General features: G+C 44.9%; 1 protein-coding gene across 1 annotated transcript in view; it reads left to right on the top strand.

Moving 5' to 3' along the window:
* LOC126416646 (medium-chain acyl-CoA ligase ACSF2, mitochondrial) overlaps positions 1–21,758 on the top strand; it is a 224,938-nt gene that overhangs the window by 60,119 nt on the left and 143,061 nt on the right. The window contains exon 2 of the mRNA XM_050084441.1: positions 15,350–15,524. Within this exon, the coding sequence (XP_049940398.1) occupies positions 15,350–15,524 (175 nt within the window). The remainder of the gene's footprint in view (positions 1–15,349; positions 15,525–21,758) is intronic.

Below are 21,758 nucleotides of genomic sequence, written 5' to 3'. Positions count from 1 at the left end.
TACAGTCCACATCTCGTGGATGAATGGAGCTAGCCAAGTCCTCGCCCATACAAGTACTCAAGATTTCTCCAGATGCATCCATATCGAGGAGATTAACACCCCTTATCGGTATATAGTAACATATTTGAAAGTGTTGTGATGTAATAGCAGACGGTTAAGAAGAACAAGAAACAGGTGATTTTTATGCGTCATGGAGCTCAAGATGGATGTAGTTCGAAGCATTTTACGTAAATCAACTATGCTATTACCTCTAAAGTATTGTTCTAGAGTCTAGGATCAGTACCTGGAAGGTTTTGGTAAGAGAGAACATGAACACACGCACTTCTAAGGCTACAACATTCTGCACTAAATCAAGCTATAATGTTAGATCACTTGAGTTTCCAACCTATCAGCCGTGTGGATTGCAGCGCTATTAATATTCCAATGTAAGAAATATATTTCAAGTGCATGACATAGATCCTTCTTCCTGGTTTCTGTACGATAAACTATGTTATCGAACCGTAAAACGAAACAACTACTTCCGTAAAACATTTGCTCTGCGTGATACAAGCACAATATAGCTTTCCAGAGATGTATAGTGTCCACTGTTCACGTCCAATCATCGTTCAGAAATTATACTATGCCTGCATCAGCCCTATATAAAATAATCATTAGTAACGGGGGATACTTCTTACAAGGAAACAGATTAACACATAGCAGCAGTGAAAGACATATGAAAATTACAAGTCATTCCGCCACTAACTCTGTAAACAGCAGTACCTCACAAGCAGCTATTGCTAGCTTAGTTATGAAGCTGGAGTCTCGATTTTACACCGTAGATGCGACAGGGGGATGTAGTACATCGCATAAATCAAAGTTCGTTTAGAGGAGTGTGTCACTTTTCATCACACATGAGATGGAAGTCCTCTGATGACCGATAGGTTTACTGTTAACGATCGCCAAGTAGACAGTGCTTTAAATCACATACAGAACACGCGGCTGTGTATGAGTCGAACACAGGCTATGTCACGTGACTGATGCATCCTGGCAGAACAGTGGAAAAATTGACCTGCAGCAACTTCTCCCTCTCTAGAATGCATCATCAATCTACCATTAAATCGTACCTTGTTACAGCTCCATCTCAATGCATCACCCAGTCCACTCTCTGTTATCCTTTAATGCAGTTGCATGTAAGTTTAGAGGTGGATGGTTCTCTGTCTTTCTGAAAAGCATCAAATACAGTAGTCAACTCGCATGTACCACTGGAACCCCAATAGACATACAGTATAATGTTAACTCGATGGAAAAAAATTGACTACTTCCCTGATTCCCGCCGCTTCCATGTCGATGTTTTCTTGGATTCCTTTTGCTGCCACATACTTGCCCCCGTGTGCAAATGGCAGCAGTGAACACAAGTGCATGTGGTCCAGAGGATGACTTGGCACTTATTTAGATAGACATGTGACATCAGTATAACAGTCGAAGAACTTACACATGCCATCGGCAGCAACGTGAGGGTGATGGCTCGAGCTGGCTCGCATCTGGCAGTGGCTCGCGCCCTTGGTGCATCTGCACTCTGCAAATAGGTATTTCCCCCCACCCCAAACTGCTATCTTGGATTATGTCACAGAACAGACGACAGCACCCTCTGGTGCCAGTACTGTGTACTAGGTCAGTGGGACTCCGGACCCCATGGCGACTACACTGGATGGTGGTAGTGCATCTAATTGTTTAACTAAATAGTGCATGCAACATAAAGACTTATGTCCAGCACAGGTCGAGTCCTCTTCCCGCCATTTCCTAGGACGAGGTGGTGGTCAGATGACTTAGGGTAGTGTAGGTAGCCCAATTGCCTATCTTCTCGCCAAAATTCAAACTTACCCCCAAAATCCACCATCTTGAATGACTTCATGGCCGCCATCTTGGATTATGTCATCGTGACGGAACTTTTGGGGCTGCCTGTGGGGCAGAATCCCCCCGTGGTGGGGGTGATGTCATCGCCGCCATCTTGGATGACGTTATCGTCACGGAACTTTTAGTTCACCCTGTGGGGTAGAACCTCCCTTGACCCAATACTTAGGCAAACGCCGATGCTCTCGGTCGTTAGTGAAGGCTGTCACTCAATGCATTGTCTGTGGTGAGAGGTAACTCCTGAAATGTGGTATTCGAGGCAGACTCTTGGCACTGCAGATCTCAGAATATTGGATTCCCTAACGATTTCTGAAATGGAATGTACAATCCTTCTAGGTCCAACTATCATTCCGCATTCAAAGTCTGTTAAGTCCTGTCGTGCAGCCATAACCGTGTCGGCAACTTTTTCAGATGAATCATTTGAGTACAATTGACCGTTCCACCAATTCACTGCGTTTTATATCTTGTGCAAGCGATACTAGCGCTATCTGTGTTTGTGCATCCCATGTGTGTATGTGTTATCCCATAACTTTTTCCACTTCAGTGTATATGACGCTGCAATCCATCAAGAATGTAATCTGTTTCCCTAGATTGCTAAAGCCACATACCGGAACAGTTCTGTTGGAAGAGAATACAGCCGATTTCCTTCTCATCCTACCAAGTCCGAGCTTCTGCTCAGACTCTAACGATTTCGTCGTCGACGGGACTGTAACCAGAACATTTTGTCCTTCGACGTCACCTGTACCGCTACTGACACTGTTTCGATGCAGCCATTATTCATGTACAGCCAGCGGACGAAGCGGACTTGCTCGTCGCGATTCGCAACCGCCTGCCCAACAGAACTGGTGTGCCGTTCCCTGCAGCAGATACGTATGCATTGTGCATTTCAGGACACTTAAAACAAGTTGCCAATATTTGCACCACTATCAGACCTATCAAGACCTGAATATATATCTGTGCAACGTTTTTTCTTTTTTTTAAATTCAGTACTTCATTATATACTATGTGATACAAAGTATCAGAATACCTGGTGAAAATGACTTACAAGTTCGTGGCTCCATCTGTAATGCTGGAATTCAATATTGTGTTGGCCCACTCTTAGCCTTGATGACAGCTTCCATTCTCGCAGGCATACGTTCAATTAGGTGCTGGAAGGTTTCTTTTGGAATGGCAGCCCATTCTTCACGGAGTGCTGCACTAAGGTGAGGTATCGATGTCGGTCGGTGAGGCCTGGCACGAAGTCGGTGTTCGAAACGTCCCAGAGGTGTTCTATAGGATTTAGGTCAGGACTCTGTGCAGGCCAGTCCATTACAGGGATGTTACTGTCGTGTAACCCATCCGCCACAGGCCGTGCATTATGAACAGGTGCTCGATCGTGTTGAAAGATGCAATCGCCACTCCCCGATTTGCTCTTCAACAGTGGGAAGCAAGAAGGTGCTTAGACAATAGATGTGGACCTGTGCTGTGATAGTGCCACGCAAAACAACAGGGGGTACAAGCCACCCCCAGGAAAAACACGACCACACCATAACACCACCGCCTCCGAATTTTACTGTTGGTACTACACACGCTGGAAGATGATGTTCACCAGGTATTCGCAATACCCACACCCTGCCATCGGATCGCGACATTGTGTACAGCAATTCGTCACTCCACCCAACGTTTTTCTGTTGTTCAATCGTCCAATGTTAACGCTCCTTACACCAAGGGAGGCGTCATTTGGCATTTACCGCGTGATGTGTGGCTTATGAGCAGCCGCTCGGCCATGACATCCAAGTTTTCTCACCTCCCGCCCAACTGTCATAGTACTTGCAGTGTATCCAGAGGCAGTCTGGAATTCCTGTGTGATGCTCTGGCTAGATGTCTGCCTATTACTCATTACGACCCTCTTCAACTGTCGGCAGTCTCTGTCAGTCAACAGACGAGGTCGGCCTGTACGCTTTTGTACTGTACGTGTCCCTCCGCATTTCCACTTCACTATCACATCGGAAACAGTGGATCTAGGGATGTTTAGTAGTGTGGAAATGTAGCGTACAGACGTATGACAGAAGTGACACCCAATCACCTGACCACGTTCGAAGTCCGTGAGTTCCGCGGAGTGCCCCATTCTGCTCTCTCACGAGGTCTAATGGCTACTGAGGTCGCTGATGTGGAGTACCTGGCAATAGGTGGTAGCACAATGCACCTAATGTGAAAAACGTATGCTTTTGGGCTGTCCGGATACTTCTGATCACATGGTGTAGGTGACTGCATCATCTCAAAAATTCTGAGCCTACTATTAATATTGACTGCAAGGTCATTAATTTACAACATTAACATCAAGGGTCCCAACACTCTTTCCATTCACACACTCTGTGAAAGACTCTCCATCCAAGATAACAGGCTGCGTCCTTTTAAGACAATGACCGTAGTAAGGCTCACAACGTGCCGGGACACGGGTTCGCAGGTAGATGCCGTGTTTCTTGACTTCCACAAGGCGTTCCATACAGTTCCCCACAGTTGTTTAATTAACAAAGTAAGAGCACATGGACTTTCAGACCAATTGTGTGATTGGATTGAAGAGTTCCTAGATAACATAAAACAGCATGTCATTCTCAATGGAGAGAAGTCTTCCGAAGTAAGAGTGATTTCAGGTGTGCCGCAGGGTAGTGTCGTAGGACCGTTGCTATTCACAATATACATAAATGACCTTGTGGGTGACATCGGAAGTTCACTGAGGTCTTTTGCGTATGATGTTGTGGTATATCGAGAGGTTGTAACAATGGAAAACTGTACTGAAATGCAGGAGGATCTGCAGCGAATTGACGCATGGTGACGGGAATGGCAATTCAATCTCAATGTAGACAAGTGTAATGTGCTGCGAATACATAGAAAGAAAGATCCCTTATCATTTAGCTACAATATAGCAGGTCAGCAACTGGAAGCAGTTAATTCCATAAATTATCTGGGAGCACGCATTAGGAGCGATTTAAAATGGAATGATCATATAAAGTTGATCGTCGGTAAAGCAGATGCCAGACTGAGATTCATTGGAAGAATCCTAAGGAAATGCAATCCGAAAACAAAGGAAGTAGGTTACAGTACGCTTGTTCGCCCACTGCTTGAATACTCCTCAGCAGTGTGGGATCCGTACCAGATAGGGTTGATAGAAAAGATAGAGAAGATCGAACAGAGAGCAGCGCGCTTCGTTACAGGATCATTTAGTAATCGCGAAAGCGTTACAGGGATTATAGATAAACTCCAGTGGAAGACTCTGCAGGAGTGACGCTCAGTAGCTCGGTACGGGCTTTTGTTGAAGTTTCGAGAACATTCCTTCACCGAACAGTCAAGCAGTATATTGCTCCCTCCTACGCACATCTCGCGAAGAGACCATGAGGATAAAATCAAAGAGATTAGAGCCCACACAGAAGCATACCGACAATCCTTCTTTCCACGAACAATACGAGACTGGAATAGAAGGGAGAACCGATATAGGTACTCAAGGTACCCTCCGCCACACACCGTCAGGTGGCTTGCGGAGTATGGATGTAGATGTAGATGTAGACGTAGACGCATGTGTGCTTGCGAGAGCTCATTAACGACGAAAATCAGTTGCATATTGGGGACTTATTATAGGATTTCAGTTTTATTTCGAGGTCCCGTGAACATTAAATGCAGATTAACCCCTTATTGAATATTCAGAAGAAAAAGGATCGTAACAGACAAATTATTGACATATTGAGGAGCAGTCTTCCTGAATATGATTTCGGATATGATCATTTTGTACAAGTTGACGGCAAACATTACTCTCAGATAAAAGTTGGCTCAGCTCTTCTACCTCGAGGGGACACAGGAATACAAAAACGAACGTGTTACGATGGTTTGAGCCAAGCCAGGTAGTGTAACTACTGTCGACAGATGGCGTTGTCGATTCTCCAAGTCGCAGCAGTCCTTGGCCACTGTCCCTCCCAGCGCTTGGTAGCGGTCCTATTTTCTGCGGTTTGTAGCTCACCGGAGTCCAGTCATTCCAAGCTTATAAAACCATAGAGTGCGACCACCGCAGCCGTGGTTTGCCAGTGTCTCTTCAGACCAACGGTTGCAGCAAGGCGACTCCAACACGAACGCAGTATACTCTTGCCCTTTCCACCTTGATTCGGCCGTGCGGTTCTAGGGGCTACAGTCTGGAGCCGAGCGACCGCTACGGTCGCAGGTTCGAATCCTGCCTCGGGCATGGATGTGTGTGATGTCCTTAGGTTACTTATGTTTAATTAGTTCTAAGTTCTAGGCGACTGATGACCTCAGAAGTTAAGTCGCATAGTGCTCAGAGCCATTTGATCCGTTTGAACCACCTTGATTCAGATCACAGTTTGCCTGTTCTTTACTTACAGCAGAGGATAGTCATGTCACTGGTGTATAGGTGTCACCCTTTTCGGTACCGCTGTTGCTGTGAGAGCCTCCACCAGGTGGTAAGTAGTTATCGTAACTATTCCCTATCCACCTTTTGTCAGTTTGATACCTACGTATCTCATGGGTTCAGCTCTCTCTCTGTAACATGTTAAGATTTTCACTTGCATTCAACTCTCTCCAGTACGTTAATAATCCAAGGGTCGTTAAGAATTTTTTGTAGCTGTGCAACAGGTTGATTCCTGCATTCATTGATTTGTATCTCTGAATGGGTCAACGTTCAGAAAGGAGTACGGAAAAGCAGCATTTTGTCACCTTCTTTATCCAATCTGTATGCAGAATACATTATGAAAAACACCATGGTAGATGAAGAAGAAACCGGAATTAAAATAGCTGGGATAAATATAAACAACCGTAGATACGCAAATGATGGGATATTGATGGTAGAAATGAAGAGGAATTAAAGATCCTCTTACTGAAGGTGAGAGGCAACGGCCTTGTCGCAGTGGATACACCGGTTCCCGTCAGATTACCGAAGTTAAGCGCTGTCGGGCGTGGCCGGCACTTGGATGGGTGACCATCCGGGCTGCCATGAGCTGAGCTGTTGCCATTTTTCGGGATGCACTCAGCCTCGTGATGCCAACTGAGGAACTACTCTACCGAATAGTAGCGGCTCCGGTCAAATAAAACGATCGGGAGAGCAATGTGCTGACCACATGCCCCTCCTGCCCGCATCCTCTTCTGAGGATGACACGGCGGTTGGATGGTCCCGGTGGGCCACTTGTGGCCTGAAGACGGAGTGCTTTTACTGAAGGTGAAAGAAGAAAGTTCAAATGCCGATCTAATGTTGAATGTCGAGAAAATGATAATTATGGCAACTACCCTATCACTTCATGGCATATGAAACGTGAAACAATGGAGGCAGTTTCTACTTCCAACTACCTTTGCTCCCAGATTTCTGCTGATTTTGACTTAAGCCACGAAATCAAAAGAAAGACAATGTCCAGTCGGGACATGTTTTAAGGAATAGAGACGTGACTTTAACAAGAAAGATCCATATGGTAATGTTTATGGTCTTTCTAGTTGTGATGTACGGATGTAAGATAGGGACCATAAGAAAGGCTGAACAGTGTAAAATAGAACGTTTGAATTGTGTTGTTGGAGGAAACTCATTAGAGTTCCATCGACTGCAAAGAGAATGGATAGGTCAGTATTACAGCAAATAAAACCAGACTGCTCCTTGAACGGTCTGATACAGAAACAAAAACTGACCTAGTTTGGGCACATTATGAGAAGACTGGTTCGCTTTAAACGACGCATATACTGGGAAAGATCGAATGCATAAGAAGGCAGCAAAGGATGAGGTGGATCGATGGCATCGCAAATGTAATGGATTCCAACCTGGAAACTCAGCGGGAGATAGTGCAGGGCAGAAGAAACTGGCGTGCTTTACTTCATGGGGTCACGGAGAGTCGAAGCCGATAAAACGCGCGCGCACACACACACACACACACACACACACACACACACACCACATCACACACACACACTCGTTGTTAAACTAAAATCTGCTTTGTTAGTGTTGAATCCCCTGTTCACGTTTGTGAGTCTCCTAATTAATTGACACACCTCTAAGTAGAAACGAAATACATTGCTTTCCACGGCCAAGTCCGAGTTAGGTATGAATTAAATTCCTTGCAGCTTGTAAATTTCCAAACCAAAAAGCAGAGCCAGTTGGTGCGGCCGCACAGTCGTACATTCAGAAACGGTACAGGACAGGAGACTGCAATGCGCGACTTCACACTGGAAGCCGATAAATTCCAGAACGGATGCTAATTCCTATGTAAACAATATGCAAATAGTCCTAATTGTATCCAAATCGAAATTGAAGTCCATATCAAGGTAATCAACACAGTACTACACTGAAGAGCCAAAGAAACTGCTACAGCTGCCTAATACCGAGTAGGGCCCCCGCGAGCACGCAGAAGTGCCGCAACACGACGTGGAATTGACTCGGGTAATGTCTGAAGTAGTGCTGGAGGGAACCGACACCATGAATCCTGCAGGGATGTCCATAAATCCGCAAGAGCACGAGGATCTCTTCTGAACAGCGCGTTGCAAGGCATCCCTGATAATAATGTTCATGTCTGGAGAGTGTGATTGCCAGCGGAAGTGTTTAAACTCAGAAGAGTGTTCCTGAGCGACTTTGTAGCAATTCTGGACGTGCGGGGTATCGCATTGTCCTGCTGGAATTGCTCAAGTCCTTCCGAATGCACAATGGACATGAATGGATGCAGGTGATCAGACAGTATGCTTACGTACGTGTCAATTGTCAGAATCGTATCTAGACGTATCAGGTGTCCCATATCACTCCAACTGCACACGCCCCACGCCATTACAGAGCCTCCACCAGCTTGAACAGCCCCCTGCTGAGATTTAGGGTGCATGGATTCACGAGGTTGTGTCCACACCTGCACATGTCCATCCGCTCGATATAACCTAAAACGAGACTCGTCCGACAAGGCAACATGCTTCCAGTCATCAACAGTCCAATGTCGGTGTTGATGGGCTCAGACGAGGCATAAAGCTTTGTGTCGTGCAATCACCAAGGCTACACGAGTGGGCCTTCGGCTCCAAAAGCTCATAGTGATGATGTTTCGTTGCATGGTTCGCACGCTGACACTTGTTGATGGGGCCGGCCGGTGTGGCCGTGCGGTTAAAGGCGCTTCAGTCTGGAACCGCGTGACCGCTACGGTCGCAGGTTCGAATCCTGCCTCGGGCATGGATGTGTGTGATGTCCTTAGGTTAGTTAGGTTTAATTAGTTCTAAGTTCTAGGCGACTGATGACCTCAGAAGTTAAGTCGCATAGTGCTCAGAGCCATTTGAACCGTTTTTTGAACTTGTTGATGGGCCCGTTCCTGCAGGATCTTTTTCTCGGCGATGTCGGAGATTTGATGTTTTACGGATGCCTGATATTGACGGTACACTCGCGAAATGGTCGCACGGCGAAATGCCCACTTCATCGCTACCTCTGAGATTCTGTGTTCCATCACTCGTGCTGCGACTGTCGCACTACGTTCAAACTCACTTAAATCTTGATAACCTGCCGTTGTAGCAGCAGTAACCGATCTAACAACTACGCCAAACACTTGTCTTATATAGGCTTGCCGACCGCAGAGCAGTATTCTGCCTGTTTACATGTTTCCGTATTCGAGTACGCATGCCTATACCAGTTTCTTTGACGCTTCAGTCCATAATGGTGCGTAATGGAGTGCTTCATGTACAGTATCCGAACTGGTGACAGGGATGCAGTGCGAGGTTATTTAAAATGGCTGGGAAACCTAAGGGTCTGCCACCTAGGTCGCCGTAGAGAGCCTGTATAGGGAGAGAGTGGCCAACCGGACGATACGGCGGCCATTTTTCTGCCAAACTGCGGGCGGGACTTTTGAATGGCCAGTAGTCGAGTAGCGGAGTACACACTCATCGAATCAAAAGCACAAGAGAATATGGCGAAATCATTTGTTAAATGCCTTTCTTTACAGCTATAATATAATCATAGTAGCCTACTACGTACAGCACAGGAAAATTTGATACAGTGGCTGTAAAAATTATTCGTTACTTGCTTTTTTTTCTTTTAAAGTTCGTTTACTACACATATTGCAATGAAAGTAACGTAAATAAAAAATATAGTGTATAGCATTTGTTTTGTATCGGAAGTGCATAACGCTGAAGATCTAACGTACCTGTATTACGTCAGATAAATGAAAGTCTTAAGCAGTTGTTTACTTGTGACATGCAAAAGCAAACAACTGCTTAAGACTTTCTCTTCTTTCATATATTAATATACTGAGGTAATGTTAAATGTGGCCGGTCGGGGTGGCCGAGCGGTTCTCTAGGCGTTACAGTCTGGAACCGCGCGACCGCTGCTGTCGCAGGTTCGAATCCTGCCCCGTGCATGGATGTGTGTGATGTCCTTAGGTTAGCTAGGTATAAGTAGTTCTAAGTTCTAGGGGACTGATGACCTCAGTAGTTAAGTCCCATAGTGCTCAGAGCCATTTGAGCCAATGTTGAATGTAGGCTACTGTAATAAACGACGAAATGTAACAAGAAAACTACCGTATCCCTTCTCCCCCACAGTAAGTAGGCCTATTAAAACCTGTCTTCAAGAGTACCTACAGTTATTTACTACGAATAATGTTTCGGCAACCACGACAACAGCGGAAAACGTGCTTACAACCTGCCTGCGTCAACAGTCAGGCAATAATATTGAAACCAAAATAATGCCTAGTCATCTGATTCGGAATGAAATAAAGTTTGACACAGCCAATTTACAGATCTGTTTTCAAATTTAACTATGTATATTGCAAGTTGTTTTATATGTAGTATAAAGCAAAAACGTTTTACTTCGCACGGATAAGAGTTCTTGGTTGGTTTCCACATGGTTCCAGTTTGATTTATGTCAGCCCTGTTGACTGCGACTGCCCACTGCTTTCGTCTTTCTTCATTGCGTGGAAATGCTAACATGCGAAACCCACCTTCGCCTCTATTGGAACAACCAAAAATGCAGCACAACCTGGCATCGTTCACGAATGTCTGCAGAACGAATTACAGATGTCAAAAACAATACTGTACAATTACTAACGTGTTTACTTCAGACATGTAGGCCTACCGACTTCATCACAAAAAGCTTCATTACTTCAAGTCGTATTTAAGATCGCAAACGCTAATTACGTACTAAAAACGATATACAGCTAAATCGAACATGCATGCACAATGCATAACAAGTCTCTCAATAATTCAAGTACCTTTTAATCGTTTCCAAAAGTCCTCTGAACTTCAGTTCAACTCAAAAGCACGGCGAACATAGGAAGCGCGAGAGACGTTTGGCAGAAAAATGGCGCCAAAACTAATCAACCAATCACGGGCAACTTCACCTATGGCCACTCTCTCTGTATACAGGTCTAACATTCTGCGTGGTGTTTGTTTGTTCTAAGTCGTGTCTCGCTACCACTTTCGCGCAACGACGCTCTGAGCGTGTTTTTTTAGGGAATTGACTAGTTTGAACCTGGGACCTGTTGCTGGTAAGGAGACGCCAGACCACACATGACATGTAGAGTTCAGTGAGACTAGCGATGATATAATCAAACACTTAATGATTTCAGCGTCAGCCCCATTGCACTCCCTGTAAAAGAATCTTAATACTAACTAAATTTAGTGGAAGGGGTTCAAGGCTTGCCTATTTTTAGTTAGCTGGTAAAATAACGTCGAAAAAGCAGCTAAGTTTACCATTGGAAATTTTATTCTACTCACAAAACATTGTTTATAAATTGCACTGTTGATAAAAGGAAATATTTTAATACAGGATGATAAAAACCAACTGCATTCAACTAAAATGTGAACGAATATTCCCTGAATGGGTTTCCAAGTTTTCCAAGATAATGGATTGAAGGATGACCTATGCCATATCACATCTATAATCTAGATTTAAGTTAAGTTTCATAAAAGGGAAAACTATCAAAATGGTTTACAGTGACCCTCAATTATCTTTAATTACTTATCTAACTTGTCGCAAATTACAGCGGCTGATGTGGCTTCTTAATAACTATATAACAGAAAAATCATCGCGTAACAGATTTTTAATTCAAGTGGCAAATGTGAACACCATGAGCTTTAATTGACGATCGACACTAGTATTACGCAAAAAGGGGATGTAACAGATCAGATTTCTGCAGTTCTGAGTGAAGCCTTATGCGCTCAAAAATGCGGCATCGCGTGCGTTCATTACCTTGTCGGTGTTCGTCAGGGGGCGGCGGACAGCACAGCTCCGCTCACCTCGCCGTCTCGGAAGCAACTCTCTCCTAACTTCTCCTTACTACAATTTACCGAAGCTGGTTTTAGAAAAGCTATCTGGTTGTGTTTTCAACTGACCAATCAGGGCCTCAATGTTAACCTTAAGCTCTGCCTACAAAACTTCTGTCTATCCAATGAGAAACGTTATACTTTTCGTGGTGGGGCAATGTTTTCAACGTTTGCAACGTAACAGAGATGCAGATAGTCTCACGCTAAAACTTGCAGCTGGTGTGGCCCTTTTAGTGTTATCGTAAGATCTACACTGTTCTTCTGGAGGGCTCTATCTTTTAACCCTAGGACGCCCAAGCCTTTTTTTCTAACTTGGATGCCTAAGAAGGGGGGGGGGGGTCGGTGAGCACACAGATATTAAATAAGTTTACTGACGAAAAATTAAAACTTCCAAAATGGTTTATGTATTTTAACTAAGGCATCGGTTTATAAATGTTGTTAATTGTTATATACATTGGATTGAGTGAATAAAAAATTGACATATTACAATACAAAATACAGATGTGTTCATATACAATAAACTACTCTGAGTTCTCAACTTCAAGGCAAGAGAGACACATCACAATTTTTTCTGAATGTGTGTTACACACAAGTTTATGACACTGTCCACAATATTGTTTTGGTTTACTTAGATTGTTGTACTTCTGCTTCTTTGTTTCAGCTTCTCCTACACAAATATGGCACCGACCTTTCCCTGCAGGAGGCTGACGTGCTTCTGTTGTCACTTCTTTGATTTTCTTTTGTAGAATAGTCTCCATTGATTGAACAACTTGGTTAGATAACCCTCTTGCATTGGCACTTCTTTCTTCTACCTGCAGTTTCACTAGTTCCATCCCAGCTTGCAGAAGATAAAGTTTTGTGTGTTTCTTTTCATTCCATCTTGGATGTTGCTGGATGAATATGGTGGTTGCATTGATAGCACAAATGTCAATGAGAGAGTAAAATACAGATAGAGGCCATCTCTTTGTTCCCCTCTTGCAGTTGTACATACGCGCCATTTGATCATGGTATCAATTCCTCCTTTAATGGAATTATAATATGCATTTATCTCGGTTTTATCCTTCTCTCCTCCAACAGTGCCTTTATCTTGGTGCATTGTTGACAACATCAGTAAGCTTTTACTTGGTTTCGTTTTTGCTATGTAGGACACCAAAGTTACTGGAGGCCTACGTGTTCAGAACTGCACTAACTCACTGCAAGTTTACAAGATAAATAACAGCTGACTGACATCAAACATCACTTCCTCTGAAAGTAAACTGATTGTTGCGAATATCAAGAATATCAACCAACAATAAACTAACTTGCATTGTTGCAGAGATGAGAAATACGAAATCCTACTACGGGAAATTTTCTATAGCATGGAAGCCTAAGGGGTGGATTTGTTGGACCCATAATAAGTTTATTTTTTTTTCCAAAGCAGGAATTTTCTATAAAATATATTGACACTAACGTTCCATAAAATAGCCAGCAAACAATAACTCAAAGGGAATAGGTAGTATGAAAGTTACTTGGGCAAAAGCAGGGGACATAAAAAAATTGTGGGTTCAACGAACCCCTCTCTTAGGCGTCCTAGGGTAAACATGGGCAAGGGGCTGCTCTTGGCGATGTGGGTGTCCGTCCCTTATCGTAGGGCCTTCTCGCTTACACGTCTCTGCTCTCGGCTTCTGTTCTCGTTTCTCCCCTCGGAACTGCGCCTGTTTCACGGTGGGAGGTATGACATGCATTTAGGCGTTCTTGTGTTAGTCTGTGGTATTCCATTTGCTCACTCGTTGATCGTATTACTTTGGTTAATTTAATGTCAGGATTTATCCGGAGCTATGTGACATACTGCCGGATTTGCTATCATTTCAGGGTTTTCATGGAAGGTGTTGGATTTGCCTGACACCTTACACAGGCTCTCTTAGGTCGCCGCCCCTACTGGTGGCCTCTGCAGCCGCACGGCTCAACGACTATGCCCCGCCCCCTGTTCAAGGCGACTAAAGTGCGCGTCATTTATGACGGCGGCCGAGTTTAGGTTCGTTCTGCGCATCTGACGTCACAAAACACAGTCAGCCAATGAACAGAGAACGACGTTGCCAGAGCTCGACCGCAGTGCAGAGCACGGACGAGTGTCTTCAGTTTTAGAAACGTTCAGTCGTAAATACAGTAAGTGAACAAAAGCAATGTCTTAATAGCAGACTTTCTTTTATAGAAAGCTTGGAAGAAGCATTCTTTATGCCAACTGCTTCATATTCTATTAATTAATTAAACCAAACAAGCAATAAGCCTTCTAATTCAGGCGATAGCAAGGAAAGGTGTTTGTATCATTCACTAGCTGCTCTTTCACAATGAAGAACAGCGGTAATTGTTTATTTCCTATTGAAACTTCAATGAAACGTGAGTAATTTATAATCATACCAACAGTGTTTGTCGGGATTTTGCGTGACATATTAAAGTCCTCCAGGAGGTTTATTACATGGTTAGCTGCGTTAGCGTAATGGTTAAGGTGTTTGGCTGCTAAGTGAAAGGTTCTGAGTTAAAACCTTATTCGATGTTTAATATTTTCTTTATTTAAAAACAATATCGAAGTGACTTACTTCATGAATTTTATTCGTTTGAATGTAATTTTTAGAAATTTATAGTGGCAACTAAAATCGACCATACGGAAAGTATACGCTGTGGACTTTTACCTCTGCAAACTCTGAAAATTTCGTGCAATGGTTTACTACATCTAATGCTGCACAATAACTGCATTGAACATCCAAACAAAATTAAGTCATTTATGGGGGGGAGGTATCATGAGTCAAGAAGATGTGTAAAAATCAAATTTTTGGGCCAAATAGTTTTTGTGAAATCGAATGATAATGTGTGTCAAAGCAGTCGAAAGACCATGTGTCTGCACAGGCGAGCAGTGCAATGATGACAAAATCGCGCACATCGCGGAATGCGGGGAGCACGTCTCTGTAGCAGCGAAAAGGTTAATGCGGCCGTGGTGGCTTTACTTCATAAACTGCGCGCTCCCCCCTAAACGTAAGTTTGCGAAGTATACTATGGCGCTGCTTCTCTTGGCGCGTACAACTGTCAACGCAGCAATCTCCCGCGTCTGGGCGGGCATGCGCGAGCCGCCAAGATAAAAGAATTGAACTATAATCGATCCTACTTCCATATCGATGCCCGTCGGTGGAGTATCCTCGTCGCTGCTTGGCAGAGGTGCAGTACCGGTGCGGCTCTGTTGCAGATGCAGCCAGCAGGCGTGGCGGCCCAGCTACTGGCACCAGCCGGGGGCGCAGCCGCTGCTGGCGCTGACCATGGGCCGGCTGGTGGAGCAGGCGGCGCTCCGCTACGGCGACCGGGAGGCCGTCGTCTCCCATCAGCAGGGCGCCAGGCTCTCCTTCCGGCAGGTCCACCAGGAGGTGAGCGCCGGCTGTCCGGTTCTGCTACCGACTCGGTCGGCAGACGATTGTCTCACACACACAAGTACACTACTGGCCATTAAAACTGCTACACCACGAACATGACGTGCTACAGACGCGAAATTTAACCGACAGCAAGAAGATGCTGTGATACGCAAATGATTAGCTTTTCAGAGCATTCACACAAGGTTGGCGCCGGTGGCGACACCTACAACGTGCTGACGTGAGAAAAGTTTCCAACCGCTTTCTCATACACAGACAGCAGTTGACCGGCGTTGCCTGGTGAAACGTTGTTGTGATGCCCCATCTAAGGAGCAGAAATGCGTACCATCACGTTTCCGACTTTGATAAAGGTCTGATTGTAGCCTATCGCGATTGCGGTTTATCGTATCGCGACATTGATGCTCGCGTTGGTCGAAATCCAATGTCTGTTAGCAGAATATGGAATCGGTGGGTTCAGGAGGGTAATACGGAACGCCGTGCTGGATCCAAACGGCCTCGTATCACTAGCAGTCGAGATGACAGGCATCTTATCCGCATGGCTGTAACGGATCGTGCAGCCACGTCTCGATCCCTGAGTCAACAGATGGGGACGTTTGCAAGACAACAACCATCTGTACGAACATTTCGACGACGTTTGCAGCAGCATGGACTATCAGCTCGGAGACCGTGGCTGCAGTTACCGTTGACGCTGCATCACAGACAGGACCACCTGCATTGGTGTACTCAACGACGAACCTGGGTGCACGAATGGCAAAACGTCATTTTTTCGGATGAATTCAGGTTCCGTTTACAGCGTCATGATGGTCGTATCCGTGTTTGGCGACATCGTGGTGAACGCATATTGGAAGCGTGTATTCGTCATCACCATACTGGCGTATCACCCTGCATGATGGTATGAGGTGCCATTGGTTACACGTCACGGTCAGCTTTAGTTCGCATTGACGGCACTTTGAACAGTGGACTTTACATAGATGTGTTACGACCCGTGACGCTACCCTTCATTCGATCCCTGCGAAACCCTACATTTCAGCAGGATAATGCACGACCGCATGTTGCCGGTCCTGTACGGGCCTTTTTGGATACAGAAAATGTTCGACTGCTGCCCTGGCCAGAACATGCTCCAGCTCTCTCACCAATTGAAAACGTGTGGTCAATGGTGGCCGAGCAACTGGCTTGTCACAATACTCCAGTCACTACTCTTGATGAACTGTGGTATCGCGTTGAAGCTGCATGGGCAGCTGTACCTGTACACGCCATCCAAGCTCTGTTTGACTCAATACCCAGGCGTATCAAAGCCGTTATTACGACCAGAGGTGGTTGTTCTGGGTACTGATTTTTCAGGATCTAAGCCCCCAAATTGCGTGAAAATGTAATCACGTGTCAGTTCTAGTATAATATATTTGTCCAATGAATACCCGTTTATCATCTGCATTTCTTCTTGGTGTAGCAATTTTAATGGCCAGTAGTGTAGTACAGAGACCACCAGAGTCAGCTGTTTACCCATGTTTCTCACACACACTGATGAGCCAAAACGTGATGAACACCTGCTGAACAGCGTGTTGGTCCACCTTTGAAACACAGTACAGTAGCTTTTTTACGTGGTAGGGATTAGAAACGACCTTGGTAGGTTTCCAGAGGTGTGTGGCAACAGATATGTACACAAAAGCGGCGCAGCTCCCGTATATTATGGGCTGGTGTTTGTGGTCGTGGAGTTGGCACCTGATAGAGTCTCAGACGTGTTCCACGATGTTGAGATCAAGGGGATTTTTTGGCTAAGCCCTCAGTATGAGTTCAATCATCCACTAAAGAATTGGCTTATAAGGCACTTGTTCGCCAGATTCTTGATGATTGTTCACCTATGTGTAATCCCTATCATGTAGGACAGATAGATGAGATAGAGAAGATCCAACGAAGAGCGGCGCGTTTCGTCACAGGATCGTTTAGCTGGCGAAAGAGTGCTACAAAGATGCTAAACGAACTCCACTGGCAGACGTTACAAGAGCGACCCGTTGTGCATCACGGAGAGATTTACTATTGAAATTTCGGGACAGCAGTTTTCCGGAGGAGGCGGACAACATATTACTTCCCACCACATACATCTCCTGTATTGACGGTAACGAGAAAATTCGAGAAAATGTAGCAAATATAGAGGCTTACCGACAATCATTCTTCTCACGCACTATTCGCGAGTGGAACAGTGTTGGAGGGATCAGATAGTAGTACCAGAAGTACCCTCCGCCACACACCATCAGGTGACTTCCGGAATATGATGTAGATGTAGATGGTCTCAAGCCACTGTTCCACGATTGCGGCCTTGGGTCATAGACAGTTACCCTACTGGAAGATGACACCGCCGTCGGGGAAGACATGAAGCGTAACGAGATGCAAGTGGTACGAAAGCTGTCATGATATACTGAGATCTATCGGTAACGATTGTCTATGTGCCTCTGTATCAGTGCTAATTTCTCATATCTTACTTCTGTGGTCCTTGAGCAAAATGTATATTGGTGACGGTAGAATCGTTCTGCAGTCAGCTTCAAATGCTGTATCTCTAAATTTTCTCAGTAGTGTTCCTGGAAACGAAAGTCGCCTTCCCTCCAAGGATGCACATTTAAGTTCCTGAAGCATGTCTGTAGCACCTGCTGTTGTTTAGACGTACCGGTAACAAAACTTGGATGCCTACTTCTGAATTGCTCCGATGTCTTCTTTTAATCCGGCCTGGTGCAGATCCCAAATACTCGAGCAGTACTCAAGAATAGGTCACACTAACGCCCCATAAGCGTTCTCCTTCACCATTTTCCAACACGCACATCCCAAATTTCTAGATTTCCTTAGAACGTTTGACATGGTGCCCTACTGGAGACTGTTAATGAAGCTAGAAGTGTATGGAATAGGTTCCCAAATATGTGGGTTGCTCGAAGACTTCAAGTAAAAGAATCCACTACGTTGTAGCTGGCCGCTGTGGCCGGGCGGTTCTAGGTGCTTCAGTCCGGACCGCGCGACTGCTACGGTCGCAGGTTCGAATCCGGCCTCAGGCATGGATGTGTGTGCTGTCATTAGCTTAGTTAGGTCTGTTCTAAGTTCTAGGGGACTGATGACGTCAGATCTTAAGTCCCACAGTGCTCTGAGCACTAGTTGTACTCGGCAGCGAGTGTTCATCAGAGACAAGGATATCGTCAGGAGTGCCCCAGGGAAGTGTGGTAGGACCGCTATTATTTATTATATACATAAATGTTCTGACCGACAAGGTGAGCAGCAATCTGCGGCTGTTTGCTGAAGATGCTGTGGTGTACGGAAAGGGGAGTGACTTTAGGAGGATACAAGATGACTTACAAAAAATTTCTAGTTGCTGTGATGAGTGGCACCTAGCTCCAAATGTAGAAAAATGTAAGTTAATGCGGATGAGTAAGAAAAACCAACCCATAATGTTCGAATACAGCATTAGTAGTGTTCTGCTTGACATCATTTAATTGCCTGCTTGCAGCGTTGAAAAGCGATATGAAATGGAACGAAGAAGTGAGGATTGCGGCAGTGAACGCGAATTGTCCGCGCGGTTTATTGGAAGAATTCTGGGAAACGGTCTTTCTATGTGAAGGAGAACGCATATGGAGCAGTGGTGGGATCTATTCTTGAGTACTGCACAAGCATTAAAAGAAGACATCGAAGCAGTTCAGAAGTAGGCTGCTAGATTTGTTACCGGTAGGTTCGAACAACACACAGGTGTTACGGACATGCTTCTGGAACACAAATGTGAATCCCTGGAGGGAAGGCAACTTTCGTTTCGGGGAACACTACTGAGAAAATTCAGAGATCCAGCATTTGAAGCCGACTGCAGAACGATTCAAGAGCTGCCAACATACATTTCACTTAAGGACCACGAATGTAAGATACGAGAAATTAGGGCTGATACGGAGGCTCATAGATAATCGTTCCTTCCCCATTCTATTTACGAGTGGAGTAGGAAAGGAAATGACTAGTAGTGTAACAGGGTACCCTCTGCCACCCGTCGTACGGTGCGTTGCGGAGTACGTGTGTAGATGTCGAGGATTTGAGTTACTACCAAATGTCTCGTGGAAGCGCAGATAAAATCCCACAGAGTACAATAAGCGTGTTTGAGCAGCTGTTTGCCGTCTTGGTGATCCCATGCCTACTGTAGTCCCGACTGCCGATGTCGCTGTGTCAACATGGGAACACGTAGGGCGTCGTCTGTTGTAGAGTCCCGTATTTAACAATGTGCACTGAACGGTGTTCTGCCAAACACTGGCCCGCCACCAGCACTATACTAGATCCTCAGATCTGCCTCTCCTGACTTGGCGGGTAAACCTCAGACCTCCATGTCCTGAGATGAGACGTCGATGGTGAACACAGTTTCCCCCACTTGATGTTTCACCGTCCTTCAACCGGTTTCCATAGATGCTGACGACAGTAGCAGCCGAAAAGCGAATCAGCTGTCTCCGAGATCATCGTTCACGGGTGCAGGGAGACAGCAGTCCACTCTTTGTCGAATTCTCTTATGTCAGTAGATTTCTCCTTTTGCAGCTCGTATCGTCACTAAAACGATCTTCATTCCTCTCTGATCCATATATTCTTTCCTTAACCCTTTATTGAGCAAAATTATTGAGCATTTTTTTTAACGAATGGAGAGCAGGTAGTAGTTAACAGATAGGTATATTTATGATACAGAATATGAAATTTGCTCCAACTGTGAAAGTGAGGTCACACAACAAGGTGGGAAGTATTCTTCCCACTGCCCTTCCTTGGAGTTAAATGACAAAAACAACTTTTTCAATATATGTCATATTTATTTGATAAATTTACTTCTCTTGTTACAATGATTGCTCACAATTAGTTGCCATGAAATTTTCTGAAAAATTATGCATTGCTGACAACAAAACCACCACTTCATTAGGCTTCAGCACGTAAGCAACCAACGTGCAAGGGAAATTCGAAAGTTACTGGGTTTCCTCTTGCCACACACAATTTTCTGGGCACTCCTCTTTAGACCTTTCAGATTGTGATAGCGATGGTAGTTCCATTTTGAAAGAGCTGCTTGGTAACATGAAGTAGAGAGAATCACTTGTCCAAGGTTCTATTAATGTTTCTGCCAACCACAAGACCTCCTACTTCCGTTACCACATCACTTATTTCATTTCTCAAGCGATGAGGTCTTTCTGGTTGTTGGCCAATGGTTAGTTCCAAGTTGCCATATGTGCATGGTGAGCATCTACGACCGCGAATATCTTCACTCCATATTTTGCGGGTTTGCTTGGTATGTAGTTCCCAAATGGGAAGCGTTCTCTGAATGCCAAAAGTTGCTCGTTCAACGTTATTTCAATACTTGGAACAAAATACTGTTGAAAGTTTGTAAGGAACAAATTACAAATATTCCACGTATTATGGCCATTTGTCAGTTTTTGTGTGAAGTTGGCAGTCACGAATATCATCAAATAAAGCTCTGATAAGAAATTTAAATCATTGCTTAGACATAGTGAAACAAAACGCATCAATTCCAGTATATTTTATATGGTCAAATATTTGCCTGGTGCTCGATCGGGTTATTTTCCGCACTCCAGTCATCAACAGAACCTCAATAAATCCCTTGTTTCAGTTGCACTTGTATGTTTGTCACCTCTCTCTGTAGAATATTCTTTTGTGTTGGCAGAAGAGCCAACACGGTGTTACTAGAAGAGGCCGAAATGCACGCGTTTTAGCTCACGCAGGCTGGCGTGAAGAGGGAAGAACTGTACTGACGTGAGGTCTGGAACATGACAAGGAATTAGAATTCAGAAAGCGGATGTAATTAGTTTGATACTTAACTTTAATCCATTAATGATGAACGTCGCTCTTGACGGTACATGATTCACAATATTGTCTGTTCAGAAGGCATAGTAACTGAATGTGGCGCCTTGCTAGGTCGTAGCAAATGATGTAGCTGAAGGCTATGCTAAAATGTCGTCTCTGCAAATGAGAGCGTATGTAGTCAGTGAACCATCGCTAGCAAAGTCGGCTGTACAACTGGTGCGAGTGCTAGGGAGTCTCCCTAGACTAGACCTGCCGCGTGGCGGCGCTCGGTCTGCAATCACTGATAGTGGCGACACGCGGGTCCGACGTATGCTAACGGACCGCGGCCGATTTAAAGGCTACCACCTAGCAAGTGTGGTGTCTGGCGGTGACACCACATATTCTTTCTTGACTTAGTCTATTTTTTGTTAGTGTATTTGCTGAAGAGGC

This window comes from Schistocerca serialis, chromosome 8 (genome assembly GCF_023864345.2).
Source record: "Schistocerca serialis cubense isolate TAMUIC-IGC-003099 chromosome 8, iqSchSeri2.2, whole genome shotgun sequence".
Lineage (NCBI taxonomy): Eukaryota > Metazoa > Arthropoda > Insecta > Orthoptera > Acrididae > Schistocerca > Schistocerca serialis.
Note: the sequence above shows the minus strand (reverse complement) of the source record. Positions and strands in the feature narration are given on the sequence as shown.